The sequence below is a fragment of the Leishmania braziliensis genome, chromosome 33 (assembly GCF_000002845.2).
Source record: "Leishmania braziliensis MHOM/BR/75/M2904 complete genome, chromosome 33".
NCBI classification, from domain to species: Eukaryota; Euglenozoa; class Kinetoplastea; order Trypanosomatida; family Trypanosomatidae; genus Leishmania; species Leishmania braziliensis.
Window position 1 is genome coordinate 679,795 of NC_009325.2, and position 17,232 is coordinate 697,026.

The following is a 17,232-nucleotide window of genomic DNA, read 5'->3' on the forward strand; positions in this document are numbered from 1 at the left end:
TGCTCACCCTACCCCACCCACACCCCTCCCTCCCCCTTCCTCTCCCGAAGGAGCACCGGAGAAAACCCCCGCTTGACACACACACACACACACACGCACACAGAGCGAGTGACCCATACACATACTCGAGCATCACTTGGGACCCCTATCTCGACGAGTACCGAGAGAGGCTCACACAAATCATAGAAACTGAGCGAAGCACGCGCTTTTCTTTTTCGTAAAGGGGAAGACCCTGAAGAGAGCTAAAGGCACGAGAAGGCATTCAGAGCGGTGCTTCTAACTGTGTGCTTGCTGGTGATTCATTTGCTTTGTGTTGCGCTTGCTGAGGCCTGTTCGCCCTATATTGGAGTTCGCTTCGTCTTGGCACGACGACCAGGGAGGCCGCGCTGTGAAGCTCAAGACAGGAAAGCACACACACACACACACACACTGCGCACGAAACCCATAGACGTTAGGGCACACATACGTACGAACGCGCAAAAGTAGCATAGAAGGTACACACATATATTTATATATATTTATATTTATATGTGTGTGTGATATGTATAAAGCAGTGCTCCAAATACAAGAAGCTGCGCCATACCCTTCGCAGTGCTCTCCTTTGCTTTTCTTTGTACATTCTCTCTGCTTCGCAGTGCGACATGGCCTCCTACCACCCCGCCCCGCTGCCGGTGCGCTTTGACAGCAACGTTAGTCTCACTTTACACCAGGCGTTTCTCTCGACAGCCGGCGTGCTGCTCTGCGATCCTGTGGCACGCGTTCATGTGGTCACCATCAAGACACTGCACGCAGCGCCGCCTCCCTCCGTACCCAAGACGAATTCAAACAGCTGCGGCGTTGCCGCAGCGGAGGGAGGAATCCGTATAGTGCTGAACTCGAAGGAGGTGGCCAAGTCAAAGCCGCACTTCTTCACCACACACCCCAGCTTCAACGAGACGTTCAACTTCACCGTGGCAGAGACGAGTGCCCTGACGTCGCTGTCGATTCCAGGACATGCAGTTGTGGACAGAGCTAACGCCGCCGCCCAAGGCCGTAGGAAACAGGTGGATGGCGGTGTGCGCAATACCGGCAGCGGCACCAGTGAGAGCGTCGTGGACTACATCGTCGTCACGATCGAGTCTGCTGACGGCACAGCCTTCTACGGTGAGGCATACGCGCCTTTTAGCCCACATTGCACCAGCGCCATTCCCGCAGCAACCCCTGTACGCGTGATGTTGACCCCTCGAAACGCCCAGGACGCCGCAGACCCGCTTTTTCTGCAAGACAACGCGCTGCTGGAGGCGAAGCACCTCGATGACTTTGGGTTTGTGACGATGAGCTGGGAGGTGGCAGTGGTGCCACGGGGCGGGGCGCTGATGGGGACTGAGCCTATGCTTACCTCCTCCTCCTCCTCCTCGCCTCCTAGCGCGGCACCGTTCCCAGTCGGGTTGACGCTACGGGCGACGTGGCTGGCACGCGCCGCCGCCTACGTTCGCGGTGCCCATTACACCACATCCGTCGAGTTCGGAGGACAAGACCGCTTTATCTTCTCCAATCCTCAGCAACCGCTCTGCTTGACACTGCACGGCGGGTCGGCCGAGGCGGCGCTGCACCGTGCCGTCTTACACTGCTCTGTCCAGAGCGTTGTCGATCCCACCAAGTCGCATGACGTGGCAGTTCCGCTGCCGCTCCCGCCGCTGACCTCCGCCGCGGCCCGCAACCGGGACGTTCGGTGGACTGCGCCTGTTCGAACCATCAACGGCGTGGACCTCGGCTTACTGCTCGTGACGATGCGAGTGTCCAGCAAGCCGCTCTCCACCGATCCACCGCGCTGCCCAGACGCGGCGTGCACGCGTGTGAATGACCCCGTTCATCAAGAAGAGTATCAGCACGTGGCAGAGCTCTGGGAAAAGTCACAACCGCCGCAGGTGCCTCCTGGCGCTTATCAGCCCATTGCTTGGGAGTCTCAGGTGCACGTCTTGGAGGCTGCGCAGCGCCAGCGGAAGCGGCAGTGCATCCTGGAAGCGCAACCTACTGCCGAGCATGTGCGCCACATATTCGATGTTCTCATGGGTCGCGCGTCGCTCGACGCCGGGGTGGCGCGTGTGGCAGCAACGTTCAGCAGCAAAAACCCTGCAGAGGTGACAGCCGGAGACCTGCGGGAGATGATGGTAGGCTGCGCCTTTCACGCGGCGCAGCTGTCAGTGCAGGATGCGGCGCGCTTCTGCTTCGTGGCGCTTCGCCGCGACGTCGAGGACGCCGTAGCAGCTGAAGAGGTGCAGTACATTGTGGATCACTGCCTGCTAGAGAAGACGATCGAGATGCCGACCAAAGAGAGAAAGCGATTAGTCACCGACCTGTTCGCCAATGTACCCACTGTCTCCTACCATGACTTTGCAAAGTACATGTTACACAACTACGCCTTGTGGGCGACACTGGGTGTACCGCTGACTGTGGACGAATCAGCGTCGAACGTGCAACGTCAGCATGCTGCCCTTCTTCACACGCCAGGAGCGGGCGGAGTCTTATTGGACGTCGCCACCCTTCCTCCGCCGTCCCAGGGGTCGATTGGTGCGCCAGTGACAGCGGGAGCGGCAACCGCCACGCAAGGTTCTGCTGTGGCCTTAGCGGCCGCACTCGCTGATCCTGCGTCGTCAGCTGTGTGGCGAACGTTTGTGGTGCGGGTCGCGCAGACGCCTCAGAAGGCGTTCAGCGTGACTGCTCACGCGGCAGACCGCATTAGCGATGTCATGGCGATGGTGGAAGGCAGTACCGGCATCAAGGCTGAGTGTCAGGAGTGGCGAGTGGTCAGCGGCGGAGCAGAGGGTTTCGGGGTCTCTTCTACTACAGCGCAGAAGTCGCTAGATCCCGCGACGCTAGTAGGCAGCACAACGCTTGGTCTCCCGTCGGCACTGCGCAACGGTCCAGCGCAGTTTACCTCCTCGACCTCTGGCGGCAACACTGCGCAAGAGGTCTGGATCTATGAGGCCGAGGAAACCATCCAGGTGCGCTTTCATGTGAAAGATCGACTGCACAACAAGAAGGACTGGCAGGAGCGGCTGCCGGTGAAGGAGAAGGTGCTGAAGGTACGCGCTGTAGTGCAGCGCAAGACGCTTATCCCACTCTCCCGGTGCACTCTCACCCTGAAGCGCAGCAATGGCTTGGTGACGAAGCTGCAGGACCGCCACACGCTCGCTCACTATCATCTTGGGAGCGGCGATGTCATCGAGGTCTCGCACGATTAACCGCGCCAGCACCTCCAGTGCGTGGGCGGCGGCCGATACAAATGGCATAAACAGAGGCCACGCGTAGTCGGTGTTATCAAAATAGGGCCGTTTGGGGTGCTTGAATACTCGCGTGCGTGCGTCTGTCAGTCAGAGGTACTGATCGCGGCAAGCATCATAGAGGGTGCTGAATGGGAGGCCTGTCGACGTGGGTGGGGAGCCTGAGTCTTTAGAAAGTCACGTTTTTTTGGTCTTGCGTTGTATGTGTGAATGTGTGGGGGGGGGGGGAGTTGTGATGCTGTCTCACTAACGTACACGCGATACATGTGGGCAAGGGACACACAGGCGCATACGTGTATATCATCAGTTCCCCGGGGCAGTGGGGGGCTGCAAGGGGTGCGTGGAAGGATGCATAATGCTATCTAGTCTGGGTCCACATCCGTTTGGTTTATTGTGTGTTAGCTCTCGCTTTTCTTTCCCTTCCGTGGCTCTCTCGCTTTGCCTGTTTGTGCCGCCTCCTGTCTGCCTGCAGGTGACACTACTTCGATTGTTTTTTTGTTCACTTGCGTGCTTTCTTCTTGGAGATGATCTTTTGGTGGCACATTCTGCGCGAATGTGCACGTGTGTGTGTGTGGGTGGGTGGGTGGGTGGGTGTGGATGTACGCCTGAAGCAGCAACAGCACCCGTCGTGGCTTCTAGAGTCCGATGGTGTGTGGTGTGCTATTGCTACTTCTCTTTTAGCTTCTTAGAGAGAGCGTGCGGACAATGCACCAGGGACGACAAAGCAAAAGGCAAGACGCACGTCAATTCTGCAGGCGCGCACGGGCCTCTGTAGCGGAGACGCGGGTCGATGTGGGCGGCCCACGAAAACGCCCCCACACCCCCCCCGTTCCACCCGTTTTGTTGTTGTTGTCCTCCCCGGCGCCTGCGCCGTTGGTGGTGGAGAGCGTGTGTGTGTGTGTGTGTGTGTGTGTTTGTGGAAGTGGCACATTCACTACTCTCCTTCAAGTACAAACCCCACCATAGGCAACAAACGACTAGCGCTTTGATGCCGCCTCCCCCACATATCCCCAGCAATTCACTAGTGGAAATAGAGCTCTGTTGCAACGGTGTCTTTCGATGGGGCTTTTTACGGGTCTGATGCGGCGCAGAAGTGACTGTCTCATTTGGTGTGGAGCCGTTGAGCAAATAGAAAGGGGAATTTGTGGAGCAGGTCAAACCGCCGCACACGCATAACACTCGCCTGGAGTACACGCCAGATCTTTCAGTACGCAAACGTGGCGTATTGTCTTTCCTCTCCTCCCTTCCCACTCACACTGCTGCGGCTTCGTTGCTATTACATGCCTGACGCTCTCTGTCGCACGTGCATCTCCCCTCTACTTCCATTACGCTACTCCAGCCGGCTAATACACAGGCAAATACACCATGCACCCCCATCCCTTGTAGAGGGCCGATCACTTCCAGTCGCTGCCTCGAGCAGTCCTTACTTCCGCCTCTACCTCTCTCCGCCGTGAAGTCTGTTCAAGCCTTTAGTCACCTGCGCCATGCGCGATGTGGTCACCCTCTTTATCGAGGCAAGCGTAGCGAAGGGGGAGTGGAAGGCAGCCCTCAGTGCTCTACAGCTCCCCCGAGACAGTCAAAGCAGTAGCACCAGCGCCGGCTCGCTGCTTGCAGTGGAGACGTCCTCGAACCTCTTCCGTCTCTCCAGCACCCTCTCCAGCAAAGGTGAGTGGATTGCGGCGCTCGCAGTGCTGCGCAGCGCCGCACTGCCATTTGCCGCGCAGGGATGCAAACCGCACTCGTCTGCGTATCTGACAGCGCGCATCCAGGCATACCAGCATGTCCTGAAGGCCTGCTGCAGCGGCAGCCCAGTAGAAGTTCTAGACAACGCTTCAACAATCACACGAGCGACTGTGTCTGCGCGTGGTGTGGACTCGAGTACGGAAGAAATGTCCTTCGAGTGCGTCTTGGCACTGGCCAAGGAAGCGTTTTGCGTGCCCAACAGCGTGCCTGAGCTCTTCGGGAGGAACGAGACGCTGTGTGAAGAGCCGGCGGAACGAGACTTGGCGAAGCCGCTCGTTGCCCCTGTAGGACCCACCTCTGTGGGTACAGATGCTGAAACGGCATGTGTCGAGGACTTGTTGCGATGGTGCCGCGCTGAGCTTCCCCGGCGCCGCTCCCTCACTGGCGTAGCAACATTCGAGCAAACAGAAGCCGCCATACAGCAGCTAACGGAGCTTTCTGCCGTGGCTTTTCGCGCCATCTCAGACATACACACGGCCGTATCACACAAACCATCAAGAGAGCTTGAAAACAAAGCAGCCTCACACTCGGACGCCGGTACATCACATACACGAGCCGCCTCAGATGTGCAGCGTGCAGAGGAGGACCTCACAAAGCAACTGGCCAGCAACAGTCGAACCACGGGTGCCTGGGCAACCTCGCTCAACTTTCTGCGGCGAATTCCGGCGGAATGCGTCACCGGGCACCTCTTCACCGCCCTTCTGCGGCATCTCCTCCAGCATCACCGAGGAAGCGAGGTAGAACAACTGGTGCGCACCTTCGTATTACCTGAAAGGAGTGGCAGCGGCAGCGCGCAAAGCCCCTTGCCAGCCCTGACACACACGCCACCCTCACGTGCCACGTCGAGGGCGCTACGGGCAGACAGTGTCGTGATAAAGACTGTGGCGGAGGCGTGTCACCTGCTTAGATGCAGTGACTTGGCGGCTGCACTTCTTCTCGACACAGAGACACGCGCTGCGATGACGCCGTCGGCAGCTGTGCCATTGGTGATGACGCTGCGTGACGCCGGCGCGTACTCGTCGGTGCTGCTCTGGTGGGAGCTTCTGCGGAAGGAAGAGTCGGTCCTACGCTATCCACTTCTGCGGCACGCGAAGCTCAGCAGCTATGTGGCTTCGTGTGTCTTGCGCAGCACCACCGAAGAGACGCAGCAAGCGGCCTCCTCCTCCACAGCGAAAGAGACGCGTGCCAGCCCCGCCCCTCGCTGGACTGGAGAGTGGCACAGTGCGCTGGACGTGTTTCGCGACGCGGAGGCACCAGCACACGATCCTGCCCTCGTCCTACTTTTTCAGCTGCGCCTGCTTCGGCAGGCTGGGCAGTGGAAAGCGGCTGTGCAGCTTTTCAACACCTTCTGCCAGGCACATCCCAACGTGGTGGACTCCGAGCAGCCTCCCCCCGATCTCGCTGGCCAGGAGCACCATGGCAGACACAACGACCGGCGTCGCTGGCGCACCCGCCGTGAGACCCCCTATCTAGCTCCAGGTAAGGAACGCGTTAGTGCCATGAAGAGCGCATGGGCTGTCCTGACAGAAGAGCGCGCGGAGCAGTGGATACCACCATCCGTGCTTGTCCACCTGCGCAGGCAGGGACAAAATGTACAGTCATGACAGTTGAACACGAGTTGGTGCGGCAGCGTTTTCCCGTTCCCACCAGTCCTTGTCATCCTGAATGTGCGCATCCTCAGCTGACTTTTCCATTTCTTCCGTTCAATGGAGCTCTTTGCGGTGGAGTGCGTCTGCAAGGCGGTCGCCATCTTAGTCAAGGTGGCGGTAGTGTGATGAAGCACACAGTGTAAACACTGCAGGGATATGCAATGTATGCGTTGATCAGAAACAAAAAGGAGGGCACTAGTAGCGCTGATGAACGTGTGTGCCTCAATGGGTCGCAGCAAGCACGCACACGTACACACCGTTACAAACAGTTGGACAAAGACCGAATCGCTCCCCCTCCTCATAACCTCTACTCCCACCGTTGCGTATGGCGTTTGGGATGCGCACCTATGCGATACAGGCATCTTCCTCCTCATTACCAGCGCTCATAGTTGCTGTTCTCTACTCATCATTTCCTAACCATCCGCGCCCATACCGCTTTCCTCGACCACTGCCTCTCTTCGCTCCTCGATCAGCTCTTTAGCACGCGCGATCGCATCATTTTTCGCTGCTTCTGTGCTTGACAACCTTTTCTCCGCTGCCCCTGTGAAAGGAGGGGAACCCTGCAAGAGAAGCGCACACGCGCACACGTCGAACGGCGTCGGCTTCTGCCTCACTTCACATTGATTGCATCTCGAGACCCACGTTAGACGGACAAAAGGGGGGAGAGGTTCAGCGCCCGCGCAAGTACATTCATATGCACACGAAACCAACACAGGGAACTTCCTGAAACAGGTGAAACGAGGAAGAACAAACAACAGTCCTGCTCCAACAGAATGCCTTCCTCCAAAGTGTCGGACTGGCTTCTGCTAGACAACAGCCCCCAAGGCGCGAGCAGTACGAGCTCTGGCTCACCGGGCTCTATGAAGCTCAGGGAGATGCCGCCCGCTTCCCCCACAAGCTCTCAGAACGAGCATACGAGTCAGTCTGACACGTCGAACACCTTTGTGGCCACGTCCGGGCAACACCGAGATGTCCACAACGGAAGCATCAGCGGCAACAGCAACAGTGACAGTGACCTCTACAGCGAAGGCGAAAGCGAGGGCAGCGACAACCTCTTCGAACGCCCCGGTAGCATGGCACTACCAGCATTTCCGCATAGCCGCCAGCGGCATAGAGTACATGAAAGCAGCAGCAGGCGCGGCTCTCTCCAGCCTCCTTCTCTGACCACACAATCAGAGAAACGAGGCGGCGGCAGCAGCAGTAACCTTGGCGCAAAGCGAATAAAGGCCTCTTCCAGCGTCACCTCCGCGTCCTACTTCAGTAACCCCAATGTGAACTCATTTGACATTCGCAACGAAGTCGACTGCTGCCTGAGGTATCTGCGCCACCTTTACAAGACGGTAGAGGAGGACCGGCTGCCGTGGATGACGGACTTCGCTGACATTCAAAAGATGGGGCGGCCACGCAAGATAAAGGAGATTGCCGGGCGGCTCAACCTGAACATCCCCTACTACTCCTCCAACTACGTTGAAATCTTCTACGCTGTCACGATGCCGCTCCTTCTCCTGTACAACAAGCCCTTCTTCATTGTAACCTTTCTAACCATAGTGGTAATCCACTCCATCCGAATGCACAAGAAGAAGACGCACACGTACGGCGATAGCGTGGTGGTGTTGGGCCGACCGATCAGCTACCGAAACCTGGGCCACCTCCTCGTGTTCGCCTTGGTGATGCTGCTCTTCTTCAACGGATTGCGCACTCTGATGTGGGTTCTCCTGCTGAACTTCTGCATCATTGTTCCACATGCACTGATACGCAAGCCCACGTACTTTGATGACGAGGACCTCGAGAAGTGCCGGCCAAAGATGGCACAGTATGCGATCTGTCTGATTATTCTGGTGCTAGCCTACTTGGAGGGTGATACGTCCCACGACGAGGAAGCAGAAAACCGGCGAGCCGTAGAGCGGGAACGAAAGCGAATGGCACAGGTACTGGCGAAGCGCGAGTCAACGGGCTAACTTCTGACTACTGAGGTGATTCTTTGGGTGGCAAGAGCAGCTTATGGGGGTGGCAGAGGAAGAGCTACTCGCCGGCTACACGCGCTGCGGCGGCGCCATGCCCCACTGGCATGAAGGAAGCGTCCCCGCTACAGTGTATGTATGCTGTTGCTTTCTCCGTGTACAAGTGTGCTCGCCATTGACCGACTATGTGAAGAGTCTTGTGGCATGTGTGTTCGTAGCTTTGCTGTTGCTCTATATTGTAGATGACGTCCGTTCGAGTGCTTCATATATGTCCTTCACTGCACTGTCTTGCCTCCTCCCCAGTGCGTGTGCACTTTGTACGCACACGTGTCGCGCATCGATGGGCATACTCACCATAACTTGTGTGTTCGTCGTAGCGTGGCGAGCGAGAACTGGGAAGGTGGAGAGAAGGCAGTGGAAGCATCAATGGATAAGCATCAGAGATCGAAAGAGAATGAGTGGTGTGGTTGCAGATGGGGGATTGTGAGGTGGCTCCATCGAAGCATGCTGCTCACCCTATCCTCCTCATGAAAGTACGCTTTGCTGCTCTGGAAGAGCTCTACAAAGGTGACGACGACTTTGTGCGAGGATAAGTGCGTGTGTGCGTGCATTCCTTCTCGCTAGCGTCCTTTCTCTTCCCTGGCTTGCCCGGGGATGCTATCCACCTCCGCTCGTTGCGTTTCCCTTTCATCTTGCCTAATGACGTGGCCCTACACTTTCTGTGTGTCTGGGCGTGCATATATATGGGCGCGAGCCTGCCGTAGAGGCGGAGGAGGAGACCGCCAAAAAATAAAGTGCTGCGGTCACATTCTGCGCAGCTGTGGGTGTACGCCGCAGGCTTGGATAGACTCAAGCAACAATGGCTGCCGGTGCCTAAGGCTTCGCTGTAACAGGGACTCCCTCTACCACTTTCGTCTTCCCTCCTGTACTCTCTTCTTACGTCGAGGTTGCACTTGGTCACGCGTGTCGCGCAGAAGCCCAACCCCTTTCACACCCTAATTTCATCCGGAATGCTTTTCCCATACATGCAAGGATCTCGATGACGGAGGGGCATATCAGTGCGTGGTATCCAGGGTCCGTTACCCTCACTCAGCGTGGGGGAGCCAAACAACCCCTATCCCTGCTAATGCCGAGGCACTTCTGCTGGTGTCAGCGTGGCTCTAACGCATTGCACCTGGGCTCCGCTACCTACTGGTGTCGGAAGCGTGAGCCACCCCGAGGGATGCACCAGGCGGCGGCCGGCATATGGGAGGGGTTGTGAGGAAACGTGCGTGGCGAGGGTTGGGTGGAGTTTGGAGCTGAGGCGATGCTCAGATGATTGGGTCGGCGCGTTCTTCTAATGCGCGTCTGCGGCTGCTTCGCACCGCGCGGTGGGCCCGTGACAGGCCCGGGGGCAGAGTATCGTTCAGCTTACGTTCTGCGACGAAATGAGCACGTTGAATGAAAATAGAGGAGCCTTATTTGTTCCCTTTCGCCTTGTACATCTTTCCTGGGACACCAACGGTACGGCGAGATCGAAAGAGGGGAAGACGATGAGGGTTTCTTTTCCGTGTCCAGCGGAAGCGAGATCTTTATTCCGCCTGTCAGTGATGCGTCTAGCTTTCATTCACTTTGAGAAAGGGCCGCAGTAACCTTATGGAAACTGATCTCTCGCCATTTCTACTGCCTGTGTCTTCAGTGCAAGTCCCGCGCATCTGATCCTCTCCAAGTCTCCACCCGAGGAGACATGAAGCTAGGCGGACAGGTAGCCCCGCCCTCTCGCCAGCGCAGAAGCGCAGCATATATGCGTATCGATGCTCTTACAGGAAAGACGCTCTCTATTCCTGCTGGTATAGCCTCGCCTTAAGCGACCCGATCGCACACGCGCCAGAAGGTGCGTCGATTGAAGCGGGTATGCTGACTTGCTACTTATGGTCACAGTGTGACTCTCTTTCTCCCTTCCTCCACCACCTCCCTCCCTTCTCCTTCCCTCACGCTGGCGAGGGAAAGAAAGGATTCACCGCACCAACACGCGCACACTCCATCTTTCCCGTAGTGCGCCTCTCTCGATCTTTTTGGTGCTCATCGCTGCCTTTTCCCTTCTCGTGCACCTTTGTTTCTCCGAGGAGCCCTAGCCCCTTCACCTCTCCTCCTGAAGTACACAGATATACGCACTTTGGCCTCGGCGCCCGCCTCTCAATCGTCTCACCTCAGTCCCTCCCCCTTCAACCACAGACTTCTTAGTAACGCCGACATGTTACACTCTAAGACTAACGGCGAGATCGGGAAGCAAGAGATGATAGGTAAGATTTCTTTTGTGGAGGGCTTGGCTGTCGGTGCCGGCGCGGACGGGTCGACTGAAGCAGCCGCGGCTCACAGCGCTGCTCTTGCGTATCCCGGGAGCGACGAGCCATTGCCCAGCTATGCCTCCATCATTTTCTCGGGCAGCTCCACCGCTTTCAAGGTGCAGCAGCTGTACCACGTGAGTCGCCAACACGTGATGCGCAACTTCACGGCCCTCCGTCCATGGTCGGAGTTCTTCGACACCACGTTCTTCCACTCACCATCCGGAGTGACAGACACCGTGAACCGTCTGAACCGCAACCTCCCCTACTTTTACGCAAACTACTTGGTGCTGTCATTTATCTGCTCCTCCTATATCCTTCTCATCAACCTGCCATTTGCAGTGTACACCGTGATGATGGTGGCATGGTACATGTTCATCCGAAACCGCTCTGCCATAGTGGCCGCTCTCGCCGCCCAAGGTGCCTCTGAAGAAGAGCAGATGGTGTACATCGCAAACCGCCCTTTCACTGTATCGCAGCTGTACCTGATGCTCGTCGTGTTCGGTGTTGTCGGCTTCTACCTCACCGGTGGCAGCTCCGTCATCTTCTGGTTATCGTTGACATCGCTTGGTGTGTCAGTCGGCCATGCATCGATGCGTCGTCCCCCCATCCAAGACTCCGCCTTCGACTTTGTGTAAAGGTGGTAGCCTACCGCATGCGTGCGTAGGCCCGGCACCACCACCACCCTCCATGAAACTGCGTTGGCGATGCGCTGAGGAGAAGAGACGGGGAAAATACTAGATACTGGGACTTTCCCTGCAGGCGCGCCCTGGTACACAATTCAAAGGATCCCTGTGTGCGCATACAGAGACACGGTGAAAGGTCCCTGGGTCTTGGAGCGTATGTAGCCTTTTTTGGCGGATGTGTGTTGTGTGCACGTGTGTGTAGCAGCTCCACGGCAGGAATTGGACGAAGTGACTCGTAGCTGGAGGTCTTTCGAGCCTGCCTCATGCTGGTTCCTCTTTCTGTCCTTCCGACGCTGAGCCCCCTCACAATAATGCGTGCGTGTGCCCACGTGTGCATGTCGTTGTAGATCGTACTCTGCACTACTTGTTGGTTGGCTCCTTTTCTTTTTTTTTTGCGGAGGGGGAGGGGGAGGGGGGCGCACTTGTACCATCTCATGTTTTACTTCTCGTGTCTCCATACCGCAATGCCAATGGTAGAAGCCTACTGTTCTTTTGGTCGCCGCTGTTGGTCTCTCTTCCTCTATCCCTCCTTCACGCTCATCACCTCTTGTCGATCGCACGTAGGGTACCGTATAGCCCACTCAACCCCCATCTAGTAATGGTTGGCCTCGTTTGCTCTCTTTAGCTCTGTGGCGAATTGCATACAGTCACGCTTGCATAGACATCGGCCTTTGGTCACAGACACAGTTGCGCATGCTTCTTTGCGTGGGAATACGTTTCCCTACATGAGTATCGGCGTTTACTCGAGAGGCGCCCCACCTTGGCTTGCCACTCGTCCCAACGGTAGACTCGTGTGAAGACTCGAGAGAGAGAGAGCAACCAAAGGTAGGAATCAAAGCACTCTGTGCGTGCGCGTTCTTAAACGCTCTTCCCGCCTTTCCACTCACCCACCCCACATCACTTGAGGAACGCTTCATGCCGCCACCACCACCTCATGATTCACCGCTACCTCGCGATCGGGCGCCCCCTTTGGCTACTCCTTCTCGGACCCTTTCCATCTTTTTTTCCTTTCACCCCCTACATGACTACAGTGTGAAGTAGCCTGACAGCGTGTGCACACACACGTGCCTTCAATTCAGCTCCACAGCGCCCCGTCCATCCCATCAGTGTCTTTTGTATGGCGTTCCTATCTATCCGTAGCCTCGATTCGGGAACGTGGGAAGCGCACAAAAATGTTGCAGTTAATTACTTTGTTTGTGGTGCTCGAAGTGCAGTAGCATGCGTGTTGCGGTGGACTTAGGTGTCTCTTCGTGTTTCTCCGTCGTTATAATTCAAGCTGCCACAGACGCACGCTTTCGGGCCGTCTCATGGTTGGCGCACTCGTGCATTCCTCCCTGCTCCTGTTCCTTGATTATAGCCTACTCCTCCACTGTGGGCACATGTATGTCTCTGGTGCTTTCCACTTCGCGAAAGATGATTCTCTATGTTTCATACTGGCCTTAACGCTACGCGATTCAGACGATATCACTGAGCCACGCACACACACACACACACATACATACATGTGTGTGTGTACTTCAAAATCGTGTACCTTCCTCGGCTGACGTGCTGTTACAGCGCAGGTGAATTCCTCTCTCCGTGGAAGCCTACTGCCTACACACGCAAGTAAGGGCAAACAGAACAGAGAAGCCAAAGAGAGGGCTCACATTTACGACAATTGCATCAGCGGTCTCTCTCTCTCTCTCCCCTCTCGTCTCTTTTTCCCTCGCCCCTTCTGCCTCGTGTGCTTTTAGGGGCGTCTCTGCATCGCTCTGCGGCAGTTAACACCGTCCCTTTCAGTCTTTCACGGCCTGACGGACTCTTCTTACATCTGCTGTAGCGCTGACCCTCATTCTCTCTATCGATTGTTAACTTCAGCTTTATCCCATAGTTAAGAAGAGCGGCCATTCCCTCATCGTTATTTCGTTTGGTTTTCCCCGCCTCGTTTTTTTTTTTATTTTCCTCCTTTCCTCTCTCGCTTGACTCCGGCTATTCCATCCTGTGGCCCTCCCCCCCCTCCCCACACACACACACACTTTTTTTTCCGTCGCATCTGTGCGCGAGCGTGCGTGTGGGCCTCCTCTTCACAATGCACCTGCTCTACCAAAAGAGGCCCGACAACGCGCCAGCGCAGAAAATTCTCGCAGCAGCCGCGTACGCGGGAGTGGCGATTACCGCTGAGCCATGTGACGAAAACAAGGCTAGCGCCGATCCTGACTTCCTCAACTACTGCGACCCATGTGGCGAGTACCCTGTGCTCGAGCTCGAAGACAGCTCTGGTGTCTGCGTGTTTGGCACCAATGCGATCCTGCGCTATGTGGCGCGCATGCAAGATGAGGGGTCGGTGCACCCCTACGGTCGCACACCGTTTGAGGCGAGTCAGGTGGACATGTGGATCGACTTTTCTAGCACGGAGATCGACGCGGCAAACATGCCGTACATCCGTATGGCGTACGAGAAGGACACCAGTGACGTCCCGGCGGACGCCCTCGACAAGGTGAAGGCTGTGTTGGCTGGACTGGAAGAAGTGCTGAGCGTGCGCACCTTTCTCGTTGGCGAGCGCCTGTCCATTGCCGATCTGGCCGTCGCCTTCTCCATCCAGTGGGTGTACCGCTGCAACCGCAAGCATGGCCACACCCTCGCCAAGGAGTACCGTGCCGTGTACCGTCACTACAACACAGTGATGCGCCACCCCAAGATTCTCGCCGTGATGCGCCGGGAGGGCGCAGCACTCGGGCCTTTGCGCAACTAGAGGCAGCGTGTTGGCCTCTCTTTTCCATCCCGCTGCCACAATGTGCAAAACAGAAAAAAACGCATCCTAGACGCGAAAAGGACCCCGGCGGAGAGTGCCTCGTGAGACTGCCTTTTCTTTTTAGCTCACCCTCCCTTCTACCGTGCACCTCTCACCCCCCCCCCCGCCCACATCTCTGTCTGTGCGTGTGTGTATGTAGGGGAGTGATTTTTGCCATCAATGGTACATCCATAGAAGTCCCTTACGCCCCTCCCGACCACCATCACCTCCCCCTCTGCCTACTTCTGATTGCGGGATTTTGCTTGAGAGAGAGGCTGACCAAGCCCTGTGCATTGTTGTTCCGACTCTTCTGTGTGATTCTGTCGGGCTGTGTGTGTTTCGTTTACTTTTTTTCCGATGTTTTGCCTACATTGTTCGACTCTGTTCGTTTTGCTTTTCGTGCATTGTCAGCTTCTTTTTCTCTCTCTGTGCGTGTTTCGTGAGATTGCCCGCGGTGGCAGCGGATGGTCACTGCCTGTGAAAGTTGTTCGCCGCTGATGACATATGAATTGAAGACGCACATGATTCCCTCTGTAGGTGTGCGTATGTGTGTGGATTTCGGTCTGCCTGTTTCTCTCTCTCTTTGTTTAAGCGTGTGATTTTCATCGAATGACCTCTTTGTGTAACAGCAGTGTTTGCCTGCGTGGCTGTCGCTCTTCGACTTCCCTTTCTCGCTGTACTCAGCATCTATATGGATGTGGGTGTGTAGGGGAGAGGGGGCGTGTGCGTGTGTGTGTGTATGCGTGCCTGCGGCCGAAAGCAGCACTTTTGGTTGTTGTTGCGGTGTGTGTCGCGAAACTGGCGACTCACGGCAGTGTACAAAACGAGCAACCGAAATAAAAGAGACATGCAACAACGGAAGGGTACACCAAAACTTCATCAGTAGCAGCACCCTCCTCTGTGCCTCCTCATCTCCATCATCGTTCTCTTCCTTTATTTGGCGACGGAAACAAGAGTCAGCTGTGCCCAGGCACCTTAGTTTTCCAAGAACCGTTCCCCGCGGTCGATTCTGCGGCGCGCGCGCATGGTCGGCGAGGAGAAATGAGGCGAATTGCATTTGATGTCTCTCTCCCCAGTAAGCCCTGCCATGCAGATGAAATGAGCTCAACTTGGACACCCCATTTATGACACGCCTACCCACTCTTCTGCCCCTTTCTCTTTCCCCACCCCCCCCTACATTGCGCTCTCTGCCATCTCGTCTCCTTTGTCAGGCACATCGTAACTGGCGTGGTCATTAGCCGTGAAGCACTCGGGCAGTCACAGACATAAACATACTCACACGCGCCATCATCGCACGTGGCTGCTCACATACATGTGGGCCTCTCCCGTTGTCTGCTCAAACATCCTGTTGTATTTCCCTCTCGCTATTGTAGAACTGCTGCTAATCCTGCTCCGTCTCCTCACCAAATCCCCGTCGTGTCGTTGCCATCCACCTAGCACGCTACCCCATCTACCCCTTCACCTCGGCCTGCGCTAAGCGCACATGTATACTTACAACGCTCGCCTGCTGCTGCTGCTGCTACTGCCCCCCCCCCCATTTGCTTTGTTCGGACAACCATAGACGTTTTTCTTTTGCATTCTTCACTTACACACACAAACACGCATGCGCGTTTGTGGTAGAAAACAGACAAATCGAGCATGTGATGTGTCGCCGCTGCTGCTGCTGCTCATGGGAGGGGGAGAGGCGCGTTCTTTTACCCGTAACAAGACGAAGAGAAGGTGCGCGGATTTGCATCAGCTCTTCTTCTTGGTTGGCTGCTCCCAAGACACACCGGGTCGATCGCTCTCTTCTACCCTTCACATGGAAAGAAAACAAAGAGGCGCTCGGTGTATGGTGAGAGCCCCACCCCCAACCGCGTGCGCCTCCAGTCTTTGCAGCAATCATGGCCAACGAGTTTATGCTGCACGCATCGCTACTGGTGTTGAAGTTCTTTTACAGCATCATTCCATGCATCACCTGGCTCAGCAATGCGACTCTGGTGCAGTTGGTCTGGTCCACTGCGACGGAAGTTGCACCGCACATTTTCTAACGACACCACGGTGAAAGCCGCCACCCTCTTCATGTACAGTCACGTCGTCTTCTCGGCACCAGTGCTGGCGTGTATGAGTTCCAACTTCAGATTGCCATCGATGCTGTTGCGCGTGGCAGGGCTCATCTTTGCGATGCTACACTTGTTCTCTCCACCACGTATGCGCTACGCAGGAGAAAGGTTCAAAGGCTCGGCGACGGGGAAGACACTAGCGTCACGTCTGAGACAGTGAAGACGACCTTCCCAAAGTCCGCGGAAGTGAAGGCGAACTTGAACGCGAACCGCAGCGCAAGTCTGCGAGGTGAAACAACGACGTTGGCAACGTCAACGAGCGCTTGCCAATGCTTCGGTCAGTCACGAAGTCTGTCAGCGGCGCTGACCGATCTACTCCCCCCTCCTTTACATTATCGAAGGTATCGCCGACGAGCACGCCACTGTCCACGCGTGTGCGTGTAAACCACGGCCTGATCGGGGATAGAAAAGCCAAGTTTTCCACCAAGGTTGGTGCTTCCTGTGCGGCTGCCGTGTCGGGGTTAATGGACTCGTTCACGAATGCTGGCGCACTATCGAAGATCATTTTCATCTTTCCATTCGAGGTGTCGGCATACATTAATCACAGGAGTTTTTCCATGCCGTCCATCCCCAGCGCGGCACTCTGTCTCCTCTTCGCCTGCTTGACCCCTATGTTCAATTCAATCACGGGGCCACTCCCTCCTCGTGCCCCCTCATTGGTGCGTGTGCTGGATTGATGGCTAGTCGGATCCTGGGTAAGGTCCTCGGCCCGAAGCACTACAGTATTTGTCTGC

At 56.3% G+C, this 17,232-nt stretch overlaps 5 protein-coding genes across 5 annotated transcripts; all 5 read left to right on the forward strand.

The window, feature by feature from the left end:
• Positions 1-641: 641 nt before the first annotated feature.
• On the forward strand, positions 642-3,224 carry LBRM_33_1760 (conserved hypothetical protein; the record flags this gene model as incomplete). Its single annotated transcript, XM_001567894.1, has 1 exon — positions 642-3,224. One exon carries the CDS (start codon positions 642-644, stop codon positions 3,222-3,224), a length of 2,583 nt encoding a protein of 860 aa, XP_001567944.1.
• A 1,523-nt stretch (positions 3,225-4,747) lies between these two features.
• On the forward strand, positions 4,748-6,610 carry LBRM_33_1770 (conserved hypothetical protein; the record flags this gene model as incomplete). Its single annotated transcript, XM_001567895.1, has 1 exon — positions 4,748-6,610. The coding sequence occupies one exon, from the start codon at positions 4,748-4,750 to the stop codon at positions 6,608-6,610; it is 1,863 nt and encodes a 620-aa protein (XP_001567945.1).
• Positions 6,611-8,019: 1,409 nt separating this feature from the next.
• On the forward strand, positions 8,020-8,613 carry LBRM_33_1780 (conserved hypothetical protein; the record flags this gene model as incomplete). The annotated part of the gene is made up of 1 exon (XM_001567896.1): positions 8,020-8,613. One exon carries the CDS (start codon positions 8,020-8,022, stop codon positions 8,611-8,613), a length of 594 nt encoding a protein of 197 aa, XP_001567946.1.
• A 2,278-nt stretch (positions 8,614-10,891) lies between these two features.
• Positions 10,892-11,578, forward strand: LBRM_33_1790 (conserved hypothetical protein; the record flags this gene model as incomplete). Its single annotated transcript, XM_001567897.1, has 1 exon — positions 10,892-11,578. One exon carries the CDS (start codon positions 10,892-10,894, stop codon positions 11,576-11,578), a length of 687 nt encoding a protein of 228 aa, XP_001567947.1.
• A 2,116-nt stretch (positions 11,579-13,694) lies between these two features.
• Positions 13,695-14,357, forward strand: LBRM_33_1800 (putative elongation factor 1-gamma; the record flags this gene model as incomplete). Its single annotated transcript, XM_001567898.1, has 1 exon — positions 13,695-14,357. The coding sequence occupies one exon, from the start codon at positions 13,695-13,697 to the stop codon at positions 14,355-14,357; it is 663 nt and encodes a 220-aa protein (XP_001567948.1).
• Positions 14,358-17,232: the final 2,875 nt, after the last annotated feature.